General features: G+C 37.2%; 4 protein-coding genes and 3 pseudogenes across 4 annotated transcripts; 6 read left to right on the forward strand and 1 right to left on the reverse strand.

Moving 5' to 3' along the window:
- Nucleotides 1-884: 884 nt before the first annotated feature.
- On the forward strand, nucleotides 885-2,263 carry LOC120203947 (rho GDP-dissociation inhibitor 1-like). Its single transcript, XM_039204079.1, has 5 exons — nucleotides 885-1,100; nucleotides 1,202-1,268; nucleotides 1,532-1,750; nucleotides 1,825-1,949; nucleotides 2,054-2,263. Exons 1-5 carry the CDS (start codon nucleotides 885-887, stop codon nucleotides 2,123-2,125), a joined length of 699 nt encoding a protein of 232 aa, XP_039060010.1. The 3' UTR covers nucleotides 2,126-2,263.
- A 1,073-nt stretch (nucleotides 2,264-3,336) lies between these two features.
- On the forward strand, nucleotides 3,337-6,663 carry LOC120204208 (U4/U6.U5 tri-snRNP-associated protein 2-like). Its single transcript, XM_039204328.1, has 10 exons — nucleotides 3,337-3,504; nucleotides 3,895-4,217; nucleotides 4,293-4,537; nucleotides 4,837-4,921; nucleotides 5,023-5,208; nucleotides 5,293-5,460; nucleotides 5,542-5,763; nucleotides 5,888-6,056; nucleotides 6,173-6,347; nucleotides 6,433-6,663. The coding sequence occupies exons 2-10, from the start codon at nucleotides 3,921-3,923 to the stop codon at nucleotides 6,524-6,526; spliced, it is 1,641 nt and encodes a 546-aa protein (XP_039060259.1). The 5' UTR covers nucleotides 3,337-3,504; nucleotides 3,895-3,920; the 3' UTR covers nucleotides 6,527-6,663.
- Nucleotides 6,652-7,868, forward strand: LOC120204014 (annotated as a pseudogene).
- Nucleotides 7,869-8,628: 760 nt separating this feature from the next.
- Nucleotides 8,629-9,410, forward strand: LOC120204210 (pentatricopeptide repeat-containing protein At1g63080, mitochondrial-like). Its single transcript, XM_039204329.1, has 2 exons — nucleotides 8,629-9,295; nucleotides 9,382-9,410. The coding sequence occupies exons 1-2, from the start codon at nucleotides 8,663-8,665 to the stop codon at nucleotides 9,397-9,399; spliced, it is 651 nt and encodes a 216-aa protein (XP_039060260.1). The 5' UTR covers nucleotides 8,629-8,662; the 3' UTR covers nucleotides 9,400-9,410.
- Nucleotides 9,411-10,389: 979 nt separating this feature from the next.
- Nucleotides 10,390-13,272, forward strand: LOC120204015 (annotated as a pseudogene).
- A 145-nt stretch (nucleotides 13,273-13,417) lies between these two features.
- Nucleotides 13,418-14,270, forward strand: LOC120204016 (annotated as a pseudogene).
- Nucleotides 14,271-14,435: 165 nt separating this feature from the next.
- On the reverse strand, nucleotides 14,436-16,992 carry LOC120204211 (mannan endo-1,4-beta-mannosidase 6-like). The gene is made up of 5 exons (XM_039204330.1): nucleotides 16,561-16,992; nucleotides 16,275-16,472; nucleotides 15,816-15,938; nucleotides 15,290-15,501; nucleotides 14,436-14,959 (listed from the first exon to the last, which is right to left on the reverse strand). The coding sequence occupies exons 1-5, from the start codon at nucleotides 16,957-16,959 to the stop codon at nucleotides 14,548-14,550; spliced, it is 1,344 nt and encodes a 447-aa protein (XP_039060261.1). The 5' UTR covers nucleotides 16,960-16,992; the 3' UTR covers nucleotides 14,436-14,547.
- Nucleotides 16,993-17,893: the final 901 nt, after the last annotated feature.

The following is a 17,893-nucleotide window of genomic DNA, read 5'->3' on the forward strand; positions in this document are numbered from 1 at the left end:
TCCTCTCAACGACCCCGTTTTGCCGTAAGGTATGGGGACACATCACTCGATGTTGAATACCACATCGAAGAAGAACAACTGACAGTGAGAAATTCTCCGCCCCAATCACTTTACCTCAATCTCAGCGACGAACTACATGTGAACCATTTGTTGAAATAACCGAAAAATGTTCACTATCTGGCCTTTAGATTTCAGCAAGTATAGTCATGTGTGTCGTATGAGCATCAACAAATGAGGTAAAGGCATTTAAATCGACATGAGCTGAACCTCACAAGTCATTGTATATAAGATCAAATGGTTTGTGATATTCAATATGACATCAACATGTTTAATAATAGTAAAAGAAACTCTGGAAAGGCATAATCATAAATTATAATATGCAATAAGCTTCACAAGCTATGCAAACTGGCCGCGGCAACAACAAGGTATAACATAAATTGAATATGTTCGTCATTTTAAATCAAAATTTTTCTTAAAATTATTAGAAAAATAGCGTTAATTCGAGAATAATATAGAAAAATAATTATAAAATATTATTATAAAATAAAAGGGATATAATAAGCTTACTCTGTCTTGAGACTGTTATTCGAAATAACAATATGAGACGAAATCAAACATGAGAAAATCAAACAAAGAAGTTAAATTTCTTGAAATAAATCAAAATTAAATAGAAAGAAAAATACTCTTTTTATTTTGATTAGTTGATCGGAAACAATTGATGTATGTCGCTACACAGATTTTTTAATATAGATTTTCTTGATATATGGTTTCTCTTTTACTTTTCTGGGAATTCTTTTGACCCCCCAAAATAACATCTTTCAATCCTATTTTGTCATCTTTTCTTATTGCCTTTGGTGTTTGTTGATGATTTAGGTTCCTGGAAAATGGGTTTTAACGAGGAAGAGAGAGATATTAGGGAAGTTTCCGAGTCGAAAACGGCTTCGAATGAAGGTAATTACCTCGAAGAACATCACCCTAAAATCTATACAATTGCAACCGAGATTTCTCTTTGTCTAACTGAAGTTGATGATGATGGTGAAGGGAGGAAGCTCGAGTTAGGCCCTCGGCGCACCCTTAAAGAACAACTCGAAAAGGATAAGGTTTGTTTACTGTCTCTTTGTTCATATTTCAGTTTCCTTTCTTTGAAACATTGTTAATGTCTGATGTTGTCTGGTTTCTGGCGTAATTTGAGGATTTTCAGGAAGATGAGAGCTTGATGAGGTGGAAAGAACAACTTCTTAGCACTCTGGATTTCATGTCCATTGGAGGTTTGAGTTCTCTTATACAGCTTCTGTCTTGTCTTTCATTTCTTTCCTTGATCCGACATGGATCCCGACGCCACATACGAGCGAGTAGCGCACTGAGGATCTAGGTATTCATCGGTGAGCGTCGGGTCTTTTCCGTGTTTGTCGCGTGACGAGATCCTCTGGTTTTAGTCTGCCTTGGTTCTAGGCACAACACAGCTAAGAACAGAATGCAGGATCAATTTGTGTACCCTGACATTATCTTCTATTGTCTTGTGATGGTACAGAAAATCTGGAACCTGAGGTTAAGATCCTGAGCCTTGCGATCAAATCGCCCGGTCAACCGCATATACTACTATCGATACCGGAGAAGGAAAGCCCCAAAGGTTCATGGTTCACCTTAAAAGAAGGTAACAAGTACAGCCTGCAATTCACATTCCTAGTGAGCAACAATCTCGTATCCGGTCTCAAGTACACTAACACCGTATGGAAAACCGGTGTTAAAGGTTTGTCTGAAACACTCTCTCTCTTGCTCATTTGAATGATTAAGTTCTTCACAAACAACGAATTCTCGTAACAGTCGATAGCTCGAAAGAGATGATGGGTACCTTCAGCCCCAAGGCAGAGCCTTACACACATGACATATGTGAAGAAACAACTCCCAGTGGCATGTTTGCCAGAGGAAACTACTCTGCCAGGAGTAAGGTAGTAATTAAACCAACGCTAAGTTAAATATAACAATTAGGTCTAATTATGCATCCAGTCCCTATACTCTTATGATTCTTTAAATTTAATCCCCATGTTTGCAGTTCACCGATGATGACAACAAGTGCTACTTGGAGATCAACTACAGTTTCGACATACGTAAAGAATGGCAGTGAGTACGAGTTGCAGTTAGAAATTGACTCAGTAGGAATGAAGCATGTCTCGACCTTCGTTCTGAGTTGACTCACTACAGTGCTAATGTTTGTATTATGTTGGTTAAAGCTTTATATAACTGTAATTGGAGTTGAACCAGACATTGAAAAGTTGAAACTTTAATGGTGGGTTCGTTCCGTAATTGCATTCTTTTTTGCTTTGTTTCTCTTCTTTTTCTTTTCAAAATGGTTTCATTTGGATGAAATTAGAACATATTATGGTAAAATATATATAATTTAAAATGAAATTATTTGAATTTATTTTTAAAAAATTATAATTATTTGTCTCTGATAATTATAATTATTTAGTATCTAAACTATCAGTTTGGTATATTTTAGAACGTAAATTTTTAATTTTTTAAAATACACTTAAAGTTTAATTTTTATTTCATTTTAGTATCTATTCAAATTTAAGTGAAGTTTTGAAAAAATTTAAAAGTCCAGGTATTAAAACGGGCTAAATTGATAGTTTAGATGCTAAATACGTTAACTTTTTAATAGCAGGAACTAAAATGAAATAAAAACTAAACATTAAATATAAGTTTGAAAAAAATAAAAGTTTAGATACTAAAACGAACAAACAAAATAATAATTTAAGTATTTCCCCATATAAAATTATACGCTATTAGTAAATCAAATGTAATTTTTTAACGAAAAGATTTGTATTTTAAAAGATTTATATTAAAGTGATGACTATGTCCAAAAATTTAATTCTACATGACCTGAATTTGATCCAAACTGGATTACTTTTTATGAATATAATTTTATAGAATAATAAATATAATTATAATAATATTGTTATTACCTTTTTATATTTTTACATAACCTTTAAATGAAATAAAAAAATTATTTCGGAATAAACACAAAATTAAATGATTTGTTTACTCTATGTATGTTCATTTATTAACTAAATTTTACAAAATAAATTTACACAGTTTTTGTTCGCTCCGAAAAAGACTAATAAATGATTAAATTCTAATTAGTGTTAAAAGTTCATAAAAGAAACACAAATTAAGTGTTAATCGTCGTTAAATCCACTTATTTTATTTGGGTTGGGATTTTAGAGGTGCCCAAATCCAATCCCTAAACGAACAGATGAAGCCCAATTTAGAACAGATCTAAGCTTCAAACACCTTCCGCCTAATATGTATTTTAGGGTTATGGACAGGATAATCTAAGGTTCGCTGATCGCCGGATCTCACCACCTTTGAAGTTCCTTACCCGAAACTCGGTTACTCTTTCCTCCAGTCGTTGTGTCCTTGACTTGTCGCCGACCTGAAACAATTCGCAACGAATGATTTAAGTCGAGCGTTTTTGGCCTTTGAGTAGAAAATCTCTTTCAGGTTCGTCGTTAAACTCATTTATTATTATTTTGTATGGTATATTATTTCTGTGATGTTGATATTATATTTGTTTGAGAAACATTGATATCCATCTTCCCTTTAACGTGTTTATTGTTTGGACGGTTGAGAATTGCACTCGTTTCAATAAATTACGAATTAGAGAAGAAAAAAAGTTAAGGAACTTTTGAATTTCTTTGTTATGCTGCTATGTTTTTTTTGTTTGGTACTCAATAAAAACCCTAGATAGTTGGCTGTGAATATTCCTTTTTTTCTTCCTCGGTATCCAAATGAATAGTTTTGTTTTAGCATTTATTTTATGTAAACAATTGCTGTAGAAGATTGTATGAGAATTTATTTTAATTCATGTAAGCTACTCTGTTTTAAGAGCAGAAATAGAGAGTGAAGGAGGAGGAAAGATGAAAGCAAAAAGGGAATACAGTGATAGTGTAGACGGGGAACGGGACTTGAAACGACAGAGGGTCGTGGATTCACCATCTTCACCTGCTGAAGGGCCACTTGTTCCTTATAATGATGATGATGATGAAAGGAGGGCATTGAATCCCACTGGTGACGGAGAAGAAGATGGTGAAAGAGTTGAAAGTGAAGAAGAAGATGATGATGATCCGTATGGGCAAGGATCAATTCTTGGGGGGCCAAATCGCCAGGTTGAAGTGCGTAGAGACTGCCCTTACCTTGATACTGTTAATCGCCAGGTAAAAACTTAATTGTAATTGCTAAAATTTGAATGACTGTAATTTTCCAATTACTTATTGTATTCTGTTTTACAGGTGCTGGATTTTGATTTTGAGAAGTTTTGTTCGGTCTCTTTGTCGAATTTGAATGTGTATGCATGCCTGGTCTGTGGGAAGTATTTCCAAGGAAGAGGGAAGAAATCCCATGCTTATACTCATAGTCTTGAAGCTGGACATCATGTCTACATCAATCTTCGAACAGAGAAGGTGTACTGTCTCCCTGATGGGTATGAAATTAATGACCCGTCATTGGACGATATACGCTATGTTCTAAACCCAAGGTATGTTCATATTTCACTTGATTGCATTGGGCATTATATAACTTTTGGATATCTAGCTTGTATGCAGAATGTGCCTGTACTTTTCTTTGGATTATCCATCTTGCAAAAAGTTTCTTTTACCCCCTTTAGAGCTTTTAGCTCAAAAGTTAAAAGGATTTTTCATATTTACATGTACTTTTTACTAGTTGGTATTTGCAAATTGTTTGTTTTCTGTTTTTCGTTTTCCTTTGGTAAAAAAAAGTCTAGACTTTCAAGCGCTTACACTTTTTTCCTTCTTTTGGTTGGCTCCATATTTGCAGGTTTTCGAGAGAACAACTTCAGCAACTTGACAAGAACAAGCAATGGTCTAGGGCACTTGATGGTTCTGATTACCTCCCAGGGATGGTAATAACCTCTCTTCTCAAATTGAAGGGCGCACATTCAAGGTAAGTTTTAAAAAAATCCCATTTGTGCTAATATGATCTCTTTTTTGTGCTGATCTTCAGGTGGGGCTGAATAATATTCAAAAGACAGATTTTGTCAATGTCACCATTCAATCTTTAATGAGAGTTACTCCCTTACGAAACTTCTTCCTTATCCCTGAGAATTACCAGCACTCCAGATCTCAACTTGTTCATCGATTTGGAGAACTCACTAGAAAGATTTGGCACGCTCGAAACTTTAAAGGACAGGTTAGATCATACTTTTATTATTGCAAAATTATTGTTCTGGAACACATTGGATTTATGTTTTTTCCAAATCACTTGTTTCAACAGGTGAGCCCTCATGAGTTTCTACAGGCAGTTATGAAAGCCAGTAAAAAACGGTTTCGAATAGGTGTGCAGAGTGAACCAGTTGAATTCATGTCCTGGCTTCTTAACACACTGCATGCAGATCTTAGAACTTCAAAGAAAAGTAGCAGCATCATCCATAAGTGCTTTCAGGTTCTAATTAAAACCTGGCACTTGTTATTTCATGTTTTAGCAGAAGTTTTTTGTGCTTATTTTACACGTTGATATTAATAGGGGGAACTGGAGGTTGTGAAAGAAACTCAGAGCAAATCTATCAGTGAGAAAAAAGAAAGTGGCGAGGACCAGAATGGAGCTTTAAAGATTACGGATGGTGCAATTGAGAATAATAATAATGTTGCGACTGAAACTTACAGAATGCCCTTTCTGATGCTCGGATTGGATTTGCCAGAACCACCTCTTTTCAAAGATGTGATGGAGAAAAATATAATACCTCAGGTATTTTTCGTGCTTTGTGGGTATTTCCCCCCTTCCATTCTGGCATCCGACTGGGAAAGTAATTTGTGATGCTTTTAGTGCATCTAAAATTCTAAATTAATTTCTTTTATGAATATTGTTTTAGGTTCCTTTGTTTAACATACTGAAGAAGTTTGATGGTGAGATGGTAACGACTACTGTTCGGCCTCCAGCAAGGATGAGATACCGAGTCACCAAATTGCCACAATACTTGATACTTCACATGCGCCGATTTACTAAGAATAATTTCTTCAGAGAAAAGAACCCAACATTGGGTGAGTTTTTCGTTCTTAGGACTTGGATGTGTGAAAGAGTTAGATTAACCAATCTCTGGTTTGGACCGGACCAGTTTTTTGTTACTTTGTACCACCTTAATGTTTCTATTTTGCAGTGAACTTTCCCGTGAAAAACCTAGAGTTGAAGGACTACATTCCTCTACCTGCACCAACCAAAGAGAATGAAAAGATACGTACCAAGTATGATTTAACTGCTAACATCGTTCATGACGGTAAGCCTGATGAAGGGTTCTACAGGGTCTTTGTACAGCGGAAATCAGAAGAACTATGGTAACTTCCTATCTTCTGTTTTTCATTTTTGTGACTGAAATGCTACAAACACTGAATGATGCATTCCGAAATCTACATTTCACAGGTATGAGATGCAAGATTTGCATGTTTCTGAAACACTCCCTCAGATGGTCGCATTATCTGAAGCCTATATGCAGATATTCGAACAGCAACAGTAGGATGGGATATTCGATCAGCTGATGGTGATGATGTACAAGGTTACAAATCCCTTTCTATTTTTGTATTTTGGTGAAAACTAAGAAATTGCTGAATGCTGATCCCAGTTTTCAATCTAGCTTTAATAATGATTAAACCCAAGCGTGCAAGGAATTCCATTTTGCCTAATCTGTGGCAATGCTAACTTTAACACGATAAAAATTAAATGTTTAAAGGGTAGGTACTCAGCAAGATCATTATAAATGTTCTCTTAATCCCCTATTAAATGGGATTATTAACCATTTTAGTTTGATAATCAAGTTTAATATCAGAGAAAGAGATGAACAACTTCATCAATCTCTGGCTCTACATCTTTACTCTATGTTACTGTTACTCCATAGGTAAAACCAAGATCATGCCTAAAGGAACTCCGAGGCTTCTTTGTTTTCTACCAGTTGTTTGCCTACTTTACATTCCACTCGAAATCTCCTCCTTATATCTCAGATTCATCACTGCTTTCTTCATCACTTGGCTTGCTAGCTTCATGCTCGTGCTTTTCACCTTTGGCAGAGGCCCTTTGTCGTCCCCGCCTCTCTCTTTGCCTGTCTTTCTTGCTATTGCTTGTTTGCCGATCAAAATCGACAAAATCTGTCTTCAAATGCACGAAATGGCCATCATAACAATCACAAACTATGCAATCAAGATTCTGCTTTTTGCCTCCTTGTTTCGCATATATGACTACAGAGACCGTACCCACCCCATAATCGTGATGGGTCTATATTCTTTTCACATGTATGTTTTACTAGTGGCAGTCCTAGCTCTGGTGGCAACCATGGCTCGAGCCCTGTTGGACCTGGAGCTCGAGAAGTTCAATGAACCGTACCTTTCCACCTCAATGCAAGATTTCTGGGGCAGGAGATGGAACATTATGGCAACGAGTATTCTACAAGCAACCGTGTATGAAGCTGTCCGTAACATGGCTGCAAGTATCTTCAGTCGTAGATGGGCTCCAGTTTCCCGCTGTTTTTGGGACATTTTTCGTGTCGGGCATCTTGCATGAGCTGATGTTTTACTACATGGTACGTTAACAGCCGACGTGGGAAATGACGTGGTTCTTTCTTGTCCATGGAGCATGCTTGGCAGCGGATTGTGCTAAAGAAGGCGTTCGGGAAGTGGTTATTGCCCAGGGTTGTTTCTACACTGTTGACGCTCGGATTCCTCGTGATTGCTGCCTCCTGGCTCTTCTACCCGCCGGTTTTACGGTGCAAGGTCGGTAAGAGGGCGCCTGAGTATGCTGTTCTAGGCACATTTGTTAAGAATGTTACTGCATTAAACTTGAGCACCTTCCAGTTTCAAAGATTGTAGTGCGTTTCCTATGAAATAGAATAACCAAAGCTTTCCCAAAAGAACTTGTAATGGAAACAACAAATAAATCGAGTCCCTCAACTCGAATTTACATTAAGTTATGATTTTATAAACTCGACGACTTGAAAAAAAAAATTAAGTTCAAATCGAGTTATAAAATACAAATCAAATAATTCAAAAATTTTAGTAATTAGTAGATTAGTTTTCAAGTTTGAGTCGAACTGTATAATATATGTTTATTACATATAGAAAATAATGAAGAAATTTATATGTATTGTATACGATTATAAAAAAATAATTTAAATTGGAATTAAATAATATCATAATATTATAAATATTTACAATTAAATTTAATTATAAACTCAAAAATTCGACTTGACTCGACTCAAAAAAATTCAAGTTAATTTCGAGTTGTAAAATAGGATTCGTCAATTTGAATAAATCAACATTTTTAGACTCGTCTCAATCGAATGCTCACCCGACCACCCCTAGAAACAAGTGATCAAATCGGATGAACTAAAAAAGAAGCGACCACCCGTGTAGTTTAACCTCTATTTCTGCCGACAGAGAATTACAAAAACGACCCTTGTTTAGTTGGTTTCGCTGCCCAAATGAGTGAAGATCCCCCTTAACAACCCTTCATGTTTGCTATTGTGTAGAGCCGGGAAAGCTTTAATATTCCTTCTTTACTGGCGAGGCAATGCTTTAAGTAATAATCCATCTCTGTAAGTGGAAAGGGAAAACAGTACTATGGCTTCCATAATGTTGGCGATGCTTTGATTGTGTTCAACAAGATGATCGGAAAGTACCCAAAGTCTTCAATTGTGGAATTCACTAAATTATTAGCTGCCGTTGTTAGGATGAAACATCATGCCATTGTGATTTCCATGTGTAGCCGGGTGGAATCGGTAGGAGTTTCCCATAATGTTTATTCTTTGAGCATCTTGATTAATTGTTTTCGTCAATTAAGTCGGGTTGATTTTGGGTGTTCTGTTTTGGGGAAAATGCTCAAATCAGGTGTTGGACCTAGCCTTGTAACTATGTCCACTCTGATTAATGGACTTTGTAGGCAAAGTAAGATTTCTCAGGCTGTGAGCTTGTTTGATGAAGTGGTCGAGAAAGGGTATCGACCTAATTTAATTGTTTACAATACACTTCTTAATGGTTTGTGTAAGATCGGTAGTACAGATCAAGCTGTTAGGTTGCTAAGGATGATGGAAGGGAGGGGTTTCGAACCCGATATTGTAGCATATAGCACAGTCGTCGACTGTCCTTGCAAGACCGGGTTGATAAAGCAGGCTCTAGATCTCTTTTCCGAACTGAAGGTTAAGAGCATTAGACCAGGTACTATTACTTACAGTTGCTTAATTCATGGTATGTGTAATTCAGGCCAGCAGAAGGAGGCAACAAGGCTTTTGAATGAAATGGTGGATAACAATATTTCCCTCGACGTATCAAGCATAGTATATTGATCGATGATAGTGCAAGGAGGGACTGATTTCTAAAGCAGTAGATACTGTTGACACAATGAGGAAGCAAGGCATTGCGCCTGATGTTTTCACGTATAATTTATTGACCGATGCATATTGCAAGGAACAAATGGTTTACAAAGCTGAGGATATTATTGACAGAATGATAAAACTATTATTGACAGAATGATAAAACTAGTCATTGAGCCTGATGTTTTTACCTATAATGCATCAATGAATGGCCATTGCTTGGGAAACAAGGTGGATAAAGCTAGAAAAGTATTTCAGTTGATGATTGAGAAGGGTTGTGCGGATAATATATGTAGTTACAACACAATGATCAATGGATACTGCAAAGTGAAAAGGTTAGACGAAGCATTGAAACTCTTCCGTAAAATATCTCGAAAAGGATCAATCTCGGATATTGCAACATACAATACTCTTATGCAAGGTATGTTTCAGTTAGGGAGAGTTTCAACTGCATGTGGATTTTTGAGGAAAATGCTTGCTTCTGGACAAGTTCCAGATATGGTGACATGTTCGATTTTGTTGGATGGTTTATGCAAAACAGGTAAACTTGAAGAGGCATTGAAACTTTTTCAAGCGATGCGGAACAATGGATCGTGTAAAGCTGAGCATATTGATGTTGCCAAGTGTTGACGAAAACGGGTAAAGAAAACGAAAGAACACGAGAATTTTTACGAGGTTCGGCAATGTGCTTACGTCCTCGGTGCCTAGGCGGCGCTAGAAGTTTTATTCAACGATAATCTTAGGTCTAGGTTACATCTCTATTTATAATAGAAAACCCTGGTACATAATTACAAAATCAACCCTGTACCGTACCGCGGGGGGCTACGCCCCCGCACCCCCAACCCACATAATTCGTAACCCCACAACGAGACTTTCTTTGTAAGGACAGTTGATGTTCACTCACTCCGCTCCATCTCCTGTCCTCTTTACTGGTATATTTATGAGCCATACCTAACACCAAGCAATTATTTCATAAACTCCCATTCAATGGTTTAAAACCAACTGTTCACACATATACCATAATGATTGGTGGATTGTCTAAAGAAAGACTGCGAGATGAAGCATACCGATTGTTTAGGAGAATGGAAAATGATGATTGTTTGCCAAATAGATGTTGTTATAATGTGATGATTCAGGGGCTTTTCCAAAACAAGTTATACATTGAAGGCAACACAATTTCTTGCAGAAATGGTCGGTAAGGGCTTCTCTGCAGATATTTATACTGCCACTTTATTTGTGGATATGGTCTTAAGATCTGATAAATCAATCTTGATGAAAGTTAAACATTTAGTGTAAAGATCGTTTCGTGTAATTGTGAGTCATAAGCGACTGTACCGTGATAAACTACAAGCATTGTTTGATGTCTATTTTTACACCAAGATACCTCATTAATCATTGTAAAAGGTTTCAAAGAATAGATGTTTCGAATCGTTTAAGGTTATTTTTTGTTGTGTTGGTTGGATTTTGAAGCAATCTTCTATGTTATGTCTGCTTAAATGTGTTGTACTTGTTTTAAATCCTCATTTGAGGACTTTATATTATTCAAAAATTAAACTTTGATCGAGGGTGGAAAAAAATCTCATCCTTCATCTTTTGGTTGTTCAAGCCATGGGATCTCTAATTTAGCCCCTTCATTGTTTATCTTCAAATTTCATCCAAGATAAAGATCAGAAATAATAGTACAGTGCTCTCCTTGAAATCACAACCGTTTAACATGTCCTAGTATTTAGTACTTAGTTTCTGAACAGAAACAACAAGCCTATTGTCAACAAAGTCGTTGTAGTATAGTGGTAAATATTCCCACCTGTCACGCCCCCAGGTTTGATCTCCGGTAACGGCGATAGATGATTTTTTTCCTCCTTTTGTCTTTACAGAGAAAAAAAAGCTTAAAAATAAAAATCAAAACACCGAATTTTTAGTGGAATTCTTCTTTTTTTTCTTTTCTTTACCTGGCACTTATTGCAAACACTTGATCTAAACTATCATTCTTCTTCACTTAATTGAATACTGTAGTGAGCTGGTACACATTTTTTTCCTTCTTCAACACAAAATAGTGTTCATCCAGTAATCCTTCAGGAACGTTTTTCCTTTATCAGATATGTCCTTCTGATTTATCGGACCCTTTTTGTGTGAAAGTAAGACGATTAAAAACTTCGGGCTTTCGAGTACAATCCAAAGTCTCTATCGGATAAGAAGGCACTCTATTTCATATTATTAAGGAAAAAAATTGTAAAATTTTTACTCTCAGATAATTTTCTTTTCATCAACCTCTGGCTCTGCATTATCATATCTCTATACTATTGTTAATCAGTTGGCTTGCTAGCGTCAAGCTCTTGCTTTTGCCTTTGGCAAAGGCCCTTTATCGCCCACATCTCTCTCTTTACCTCGTTTTCTTGCTCTTGCTTGTTTTCCCATCAAAATTCAACAAAACCAATAAAATCACATATTAATGCTCATAATGACCATCAAATACTTGTGAACTATGCAATAAAGATCCTGCTTTTTGCCTTATTGCTTCTTATATGCGACTACAAGTCTATATGCAGATATTCGAACAACAGTAAGAGGGGATATTCTATCAACTGATATAGATGCTGTACATGATTGCAAATCCCTTTGTATTTCTGTGTTTTCACTTTCCACTGTCGTGTGGGATTCAATCAAGCTTTAGTTGTGGTTAAACCCAAGTGTGCAAGGAATTCCATATATTTGCCTAATCTGTGCCATTGCCAACTTTAACACTCAGAAAAATAAATGTTTAAAGGGTAAATATTCAGAAAGACCGTTATAAATGATCTCTTAATCCTACTAAATGGGATTATGAACCATTTTAGTTTGATAATCAAGCATAATATCAGAGAAAAAGATGAACAACTTTATCAACCTCTGGCTCTGCACCATCTTTACTATATGCTACTGTTACTCCGTAGGTAAAACCAAGATCATCCCTAAAGGAACTCCGAGGCTTCTTTGTTTTCTACCAGTTGTTTGCCTATTTCTTTACATTCCACTCGAAATCTCCTCCTTACATCTCGGATTCATCGCTGCTTTCTTCATCACTTGGCTTGCTAGCTTCAAGCTCTTGCTTTTTGCCTTTGGCAAAGGCCCTTTGTCGTCCCCATCTCTCTTTACCTGTCTTTCTTGCTATTGCTTGTTTTCCCATCAAAATCCGACATAACCCGCCTTTAAATTTATGAAAAACGGCTATCAAAATGATCACAAACTATGCTGTCAAGATTCTGCTTTTTGTCTTGTTGCTGAGTATATATGACTACAGAGACCGTATCCACTCCACAATCATGTTTGCTCTATATTCTTTTCACATGTATGTTCTCCTTGAGACAGTCCTAGCTCTGGTGGCAACCATGGCTGTAGCCCTGTTGAATATCGAGCTAGAGAAACAGTTCAACAAACCGTACCTTTCCACCTCAATGCAAGATTTCTGGGGCAGGAGATGGAACATTATGGCAACGAGTATTCTACAAGCAACTGTGTATGAACCTGTCTGTGACATGGCTGCACGTTTCATTGATTGTAGATGGGCTCCACTTCCGGCGGTTTTTGAAACTTTCTTCATGTCGGGTATCATGTATGAGCTGATTTTTTACTACCTGGTACGTGAACGGCCAACGTGGGAAATCACATGGTCCTATCTTATCCATGGAGCATGGTTGGCTGCGGAGGTTGTGCTGAAGAAGGCGTTCAGGAAGTGGTTATTGCCCAGGGTTGTGTCTACATTGTTGACGCTCAGATTCCTCGTGATTACTGCCTCCTGGCTCTTCTACCCGCCGGTTTTACGGTGCAAGGTCGATAAGAGGTTGCCTGAAGAGTATGCTGTTCTAGGCACGTTTCTTAAGAATGTTACTGCATTAACCTTCAGCACTTTCCAGTTTCAAAGATTGTAGTGCGTTTCCTATGAAATAGAATAACCAAAGATATCCCAACAGATCTTGTAATGGAAACAACAAACAAATCGTTAAATTTTGTTTAAATCTGTTTACTTATGAACTATATGACATTATTCAAAGAATATGAATTGCAGATGAACTGATGAAGTACTGCAGATGCAATACCACAACTTACAATAGTATTTTCAAAGAGAAACAACTATCTCTGTTTACCTTTCTTGCTATTGCTTGTTTGCCCATCAAAATCCAACAAAACCCACCTTTAAATGCACAAAATGGCCAGCAAGCAATCACAAACTATGCAATCAAGATTCTACATTTTGCCTTGTTGCTTCGTATGTATGACTACAACGACCATATCCACCCCACAATCACGTTGGTTATATATTCTTTTCACATGTATGTTCTCCTGGAGATGGTCCTAGCATTGATGGCAACCATGGCTCGAGCCATGTTGGGTCTCAAGCTGGAGAAAGAGTTCAACGAACTGTAACTTTCTTCCTCACTGCAAGATTTCTGGGGCAGGAGACGGAACATTATAGTGACGAATATTCTATGACTGACAGTGTACAAGCCTGTATGGGAAACGGCTGCACATTTCATCTGTCGTAAATGAGCTCCAATTCCCACGGTTTTCGGGACTTTTTTTTGTGCCGGGCATGATGCACGAGCTGTTTTTCTATTACTTGGAAGGGGCATGGCCAACGCAGAAAATCATGTGGTTCTTTCTTCTCCATGGAGCATGTTCGACAGAGGAGATTGCTGTGAAGAAGTTGGTCGGGGAAGTGGCGGTTCCCCTGGTGGTTTCAATGCCAGTTGGATTTGTTCTGTTTACGTGCTTCTGGCTCTTCTTCCCGCTGCTTCTACGGTGCAGGGCTGATGAGAGGATGCTTGAAGAGTGCACGATTCTAAGCAAGTTAATTAAGAATGTTGCTGCTGTTTCCGGTTTCAAAGATTCTAGGGAAAAATCATTGCGAGTTTTCAGAGAAAATTGACCGTTCATTACAATCAGCATTTGGTAGATGCCGTTTGATGGTAATATATTATTGCAGAACTATAATATATTGTACAAAGACAATGAATGGCAGATGATGTATTGAAGGTGCATTATATACGCAATTTACACACAAGTATTTTCAAAGGGAAACAAGTAGCTGCCCAAAAACACCAGCAAGCATGGCAACTAACTAGCAAAGAATTGATTTTCTACACACACATTGCTTGAATGAATGAATCTAAATGTTTCATTTCCTAGCCTTCAATCAACTGTTGTCAAGGCTGTCGACCCGAGCATAGATCCTTGTTGAGTTTCCGGCTATCAGTGCTCTTCCCGAAAATGCTTTGAAGCCTACATGATTGCTTTAGTATCAGTTTGTAGGTGGATGGATTATCCCATGCTACAAAGGAAAATCTATCACCGTATCCCTCCACTCCTTCGACTAGTAATTGCCAAATTAAGGCCCCAGCCCCGGCTTGTCTCTTCTTTGCCGACTCGTAGATTTTATCGTACACGGTCTTTAAAAGGATATCCTTTTCAGCTATTCCTTGGTTGTTTGCATTCACCAAAGATCCAACTTCTGTGAAGAGAACCGGTTTTTTAAGAACCTGATCCCCATCACTTATATGAGAATCCACCCACCGGGAAAGAAAAAGAGCCTTTGCTCCCATATCATGATGGGGTATCCTACAACAACAAAACAAAAACATCATAAGTCATACAGATATAAATGATGCCATCACCATCGTCTACCCTGCCAACTATGCATATGAGATGTAGAAATAGTTCAAATGCAAGAGCCATGCTCTGATCAACTTCTACAGACATGATTTTTTCTCCATAGGGTTGAAATTTGGTTATAAGGCATGATAAAATTTTCCATTGGCCTAAGTAGACCGAATCAGATAATGGATAGCAATTGCGGCTGGTAACTTAAAAGACAACATTTTCAGACAACTGTGACATGATATTCATAAGACTCTTTATCATATCGTACTGAAAGTAAAATTTAACAACCAGCTGTCAGGGTATGCATGAACTGAAGCAAAGTCAATGTTCTTAATTGCCGAGTTCCATATAAAGTCCGATCCAAGTGAGGCTGCCCACTCCCCGGGATTTACTTCCAGTCCCTTAGTTGTATTGAGGCCATAAAAGCCCTCAAGTCCAACAGTAACTAAATGTTTTTGATCCAGACTCTTGACGAACGCAGCCATCTCGGTAAGCCAAGCCTGTATTCCATGGTAATATTATTAAATAAAGCTGAAATTAAAAGAGACTGCTGCAAATCAAACCCAAATATAAAAACTTAGAATATGGAATTTCCAGACTAAGAAAGCAATAATAAGAAAGTGCAGAAAATTCTCAAACTCTATAGATATCAAATATTGAACATGGCTAGAAATAGTAACACACTACTAATATTTAGAGATAAGAAAGGAAAATGAAGAAATCTCTAAAGTCTTAATTATTCATCAGGCCTTCAGGCCAGAAGATTAGAAACACATGGTAACACAATAACAAGACAGCATGTTCTATAGTTCACCTGAAGACTGTGAGCAGAGGAATTGGATGCACACCGAGGTTCATTCATCAGCTCCCAAGCAAATATTGATGGTTCGTCAACATACTTAACACCACTGAAGGAATTCTTTCTAGTCAAAATAGCCTGTAAAACGCACATCACAAATCCAAGGTTGATTTGATTGATTGTTGCAGCCAAACAAGAAGCACACATGTTGTAAAGTCGATAACTTTCTTATCATCCAATCAAATATTTCAGTTGACCTAAAGTAGTGGACATTCATAGAACAATGCTTACAGGTCATTTTCTTTCTAAATGCTTTCACTGCTGACAATGCTCATACCATTATCATCGTACTCGACCTATCAGATAGAAAGTTATAAATGCCAAGGACTCAAGCTACCCTTCAATTCCGTATGGTACATCATACATGTATCTTATAAGTAAAGAGCTTTGAAGAATATAGCCGTAGCAAAGTACCTTGACATAAGCCTTGTAGTAATCTTTAATCGTTGGGTCTGAAAAAAATGAATCAGTTGAAGAAGAAACATTATTTCCAGCTTCTTGTGCCCATCTCACATACTGAGCTTTCCCACCAAAGTTATTTAAATTATTCACCAAACTAAGTATCAACCTAATCCCATGCTTCCTTGCTTCAACAATCACATAATCCAATCCCTACCACAATTCAATCCAATATAACAAAAATCAAACAAAACAAACAAAAGGGTATTCTATAAACAAGCTAAGGGGATCATAAACACACCCGAAAGACTCTTTCGTTAAAGACACCGGGAGATATCTGCAATGCATTGGGCCCATGCCCGTCGTTGAAAGCCCAAGTTCTGCAAACAGTCAACCCCATTTCTGCCCCTCTCTTGAGCATCTTCGACACCCTCGACCTCGACGGACCAGCCCACACGCTCTCCTGCATTAGCCAATAAGAGTTCCAGCCGTTGACGTAGAACGCTGACTGGTTCTCCGCGGTCGCGACGTCGTTGACGATGATGAAATGGGTGGAGTTTGCAGATACAAAACCCATCTGGGATTGCCATAGAATTGGGAGAGTGATGGGATTGTCGCCAAAGTTGAAGTAGAGAAAGATTGAAAGTAAAAGTATGCCCAGTAAAGGGTAAAGCTTTTTCTCTCTCCATTGTGCTTCCATTGTTGCTCTGTCGATCGCAAACGGTTGGTAGCTGATCTGTAATTGTGGCTCATTTTAGTTCCAATTAGCCTTTTTTTTTTAAAAAAAATCAAATCTTTTTTATTTTGTAATATTCCCAGTTATTCTCATTGGCCGATGGTGCATTATATATGATTATTTGTCTGGTGCACGGAAAGATTGGTGGATCTTCAGTTATCGTGTGACGTGGAATCTTAGTTGAAACCGACGCGTGTATGCTGTGATTAGGTTTTTTATTCAAGTATCACCTATTAGCACTCACATACAATTAATTCTTAAATTAATATTTTTTTATAATGTAGATAAAGTTATATTATGTAGGATGGGCATGAGATCCAAACTCGACCCGGTCCGATCTGATCGGATTGGGTATGGTTTTTTAATGTGGTATTCGGGTCGGGTTGGATTCAGTTTTAGGGTGAAAAATATTCGACCCGAAAAAATATATAATTTTACCTTATATATTTAGGAATAATAACAATAATATCCCTTTATATATTAATTTTTTCAATTAAGTCACTGTTTTTATTGAATAAAAATAATATTTTTTATTATTTTAGGTTGGGTCGGATTGGGTTTTTAAACTATATATCAGGTCGGGTGGACCGAAAACCCGACTCATGCTCATCCCTAGGATTATGCAAGAAACATCTTCTATTGATATGATAAAAAGAAAATTATACATGCAGTGTCTTTCATTGACATGGCATGAAAGTGTCTTTCACTGGTATGGCATGAAATGTGTTCTATAAGAAATGGTTCTTTTTTTTGTTAATTTTGATTGGATTAGACTGAAATGAGAGAAAAAATAAATTGATGGATCAAAGTACGTGAATTTTATCTAAAAAGAAAAATGTGCGTGATACGTATCAAAGATACATAATTATATAAATACAAGCACGAGTTGGATCAAACA

Source organism: Hibiscus syriacus, unplaced genomic scaffold (assembly GCF_006381635.1).
Source record: "Hibiscus syriacus cultivar Baekdansim isolate YM2019G1 unplaced genomic scaffold, ASM638163v2 tig00010533_pilon, whole genome shotgun sequence".
Lineage (NCBI taxonomy): Eukaryota > Viridiplantae > Streptophyta > Magnoliopsida > Malvales > Malvaceae > Hibiscus > Hibiscus syriacus.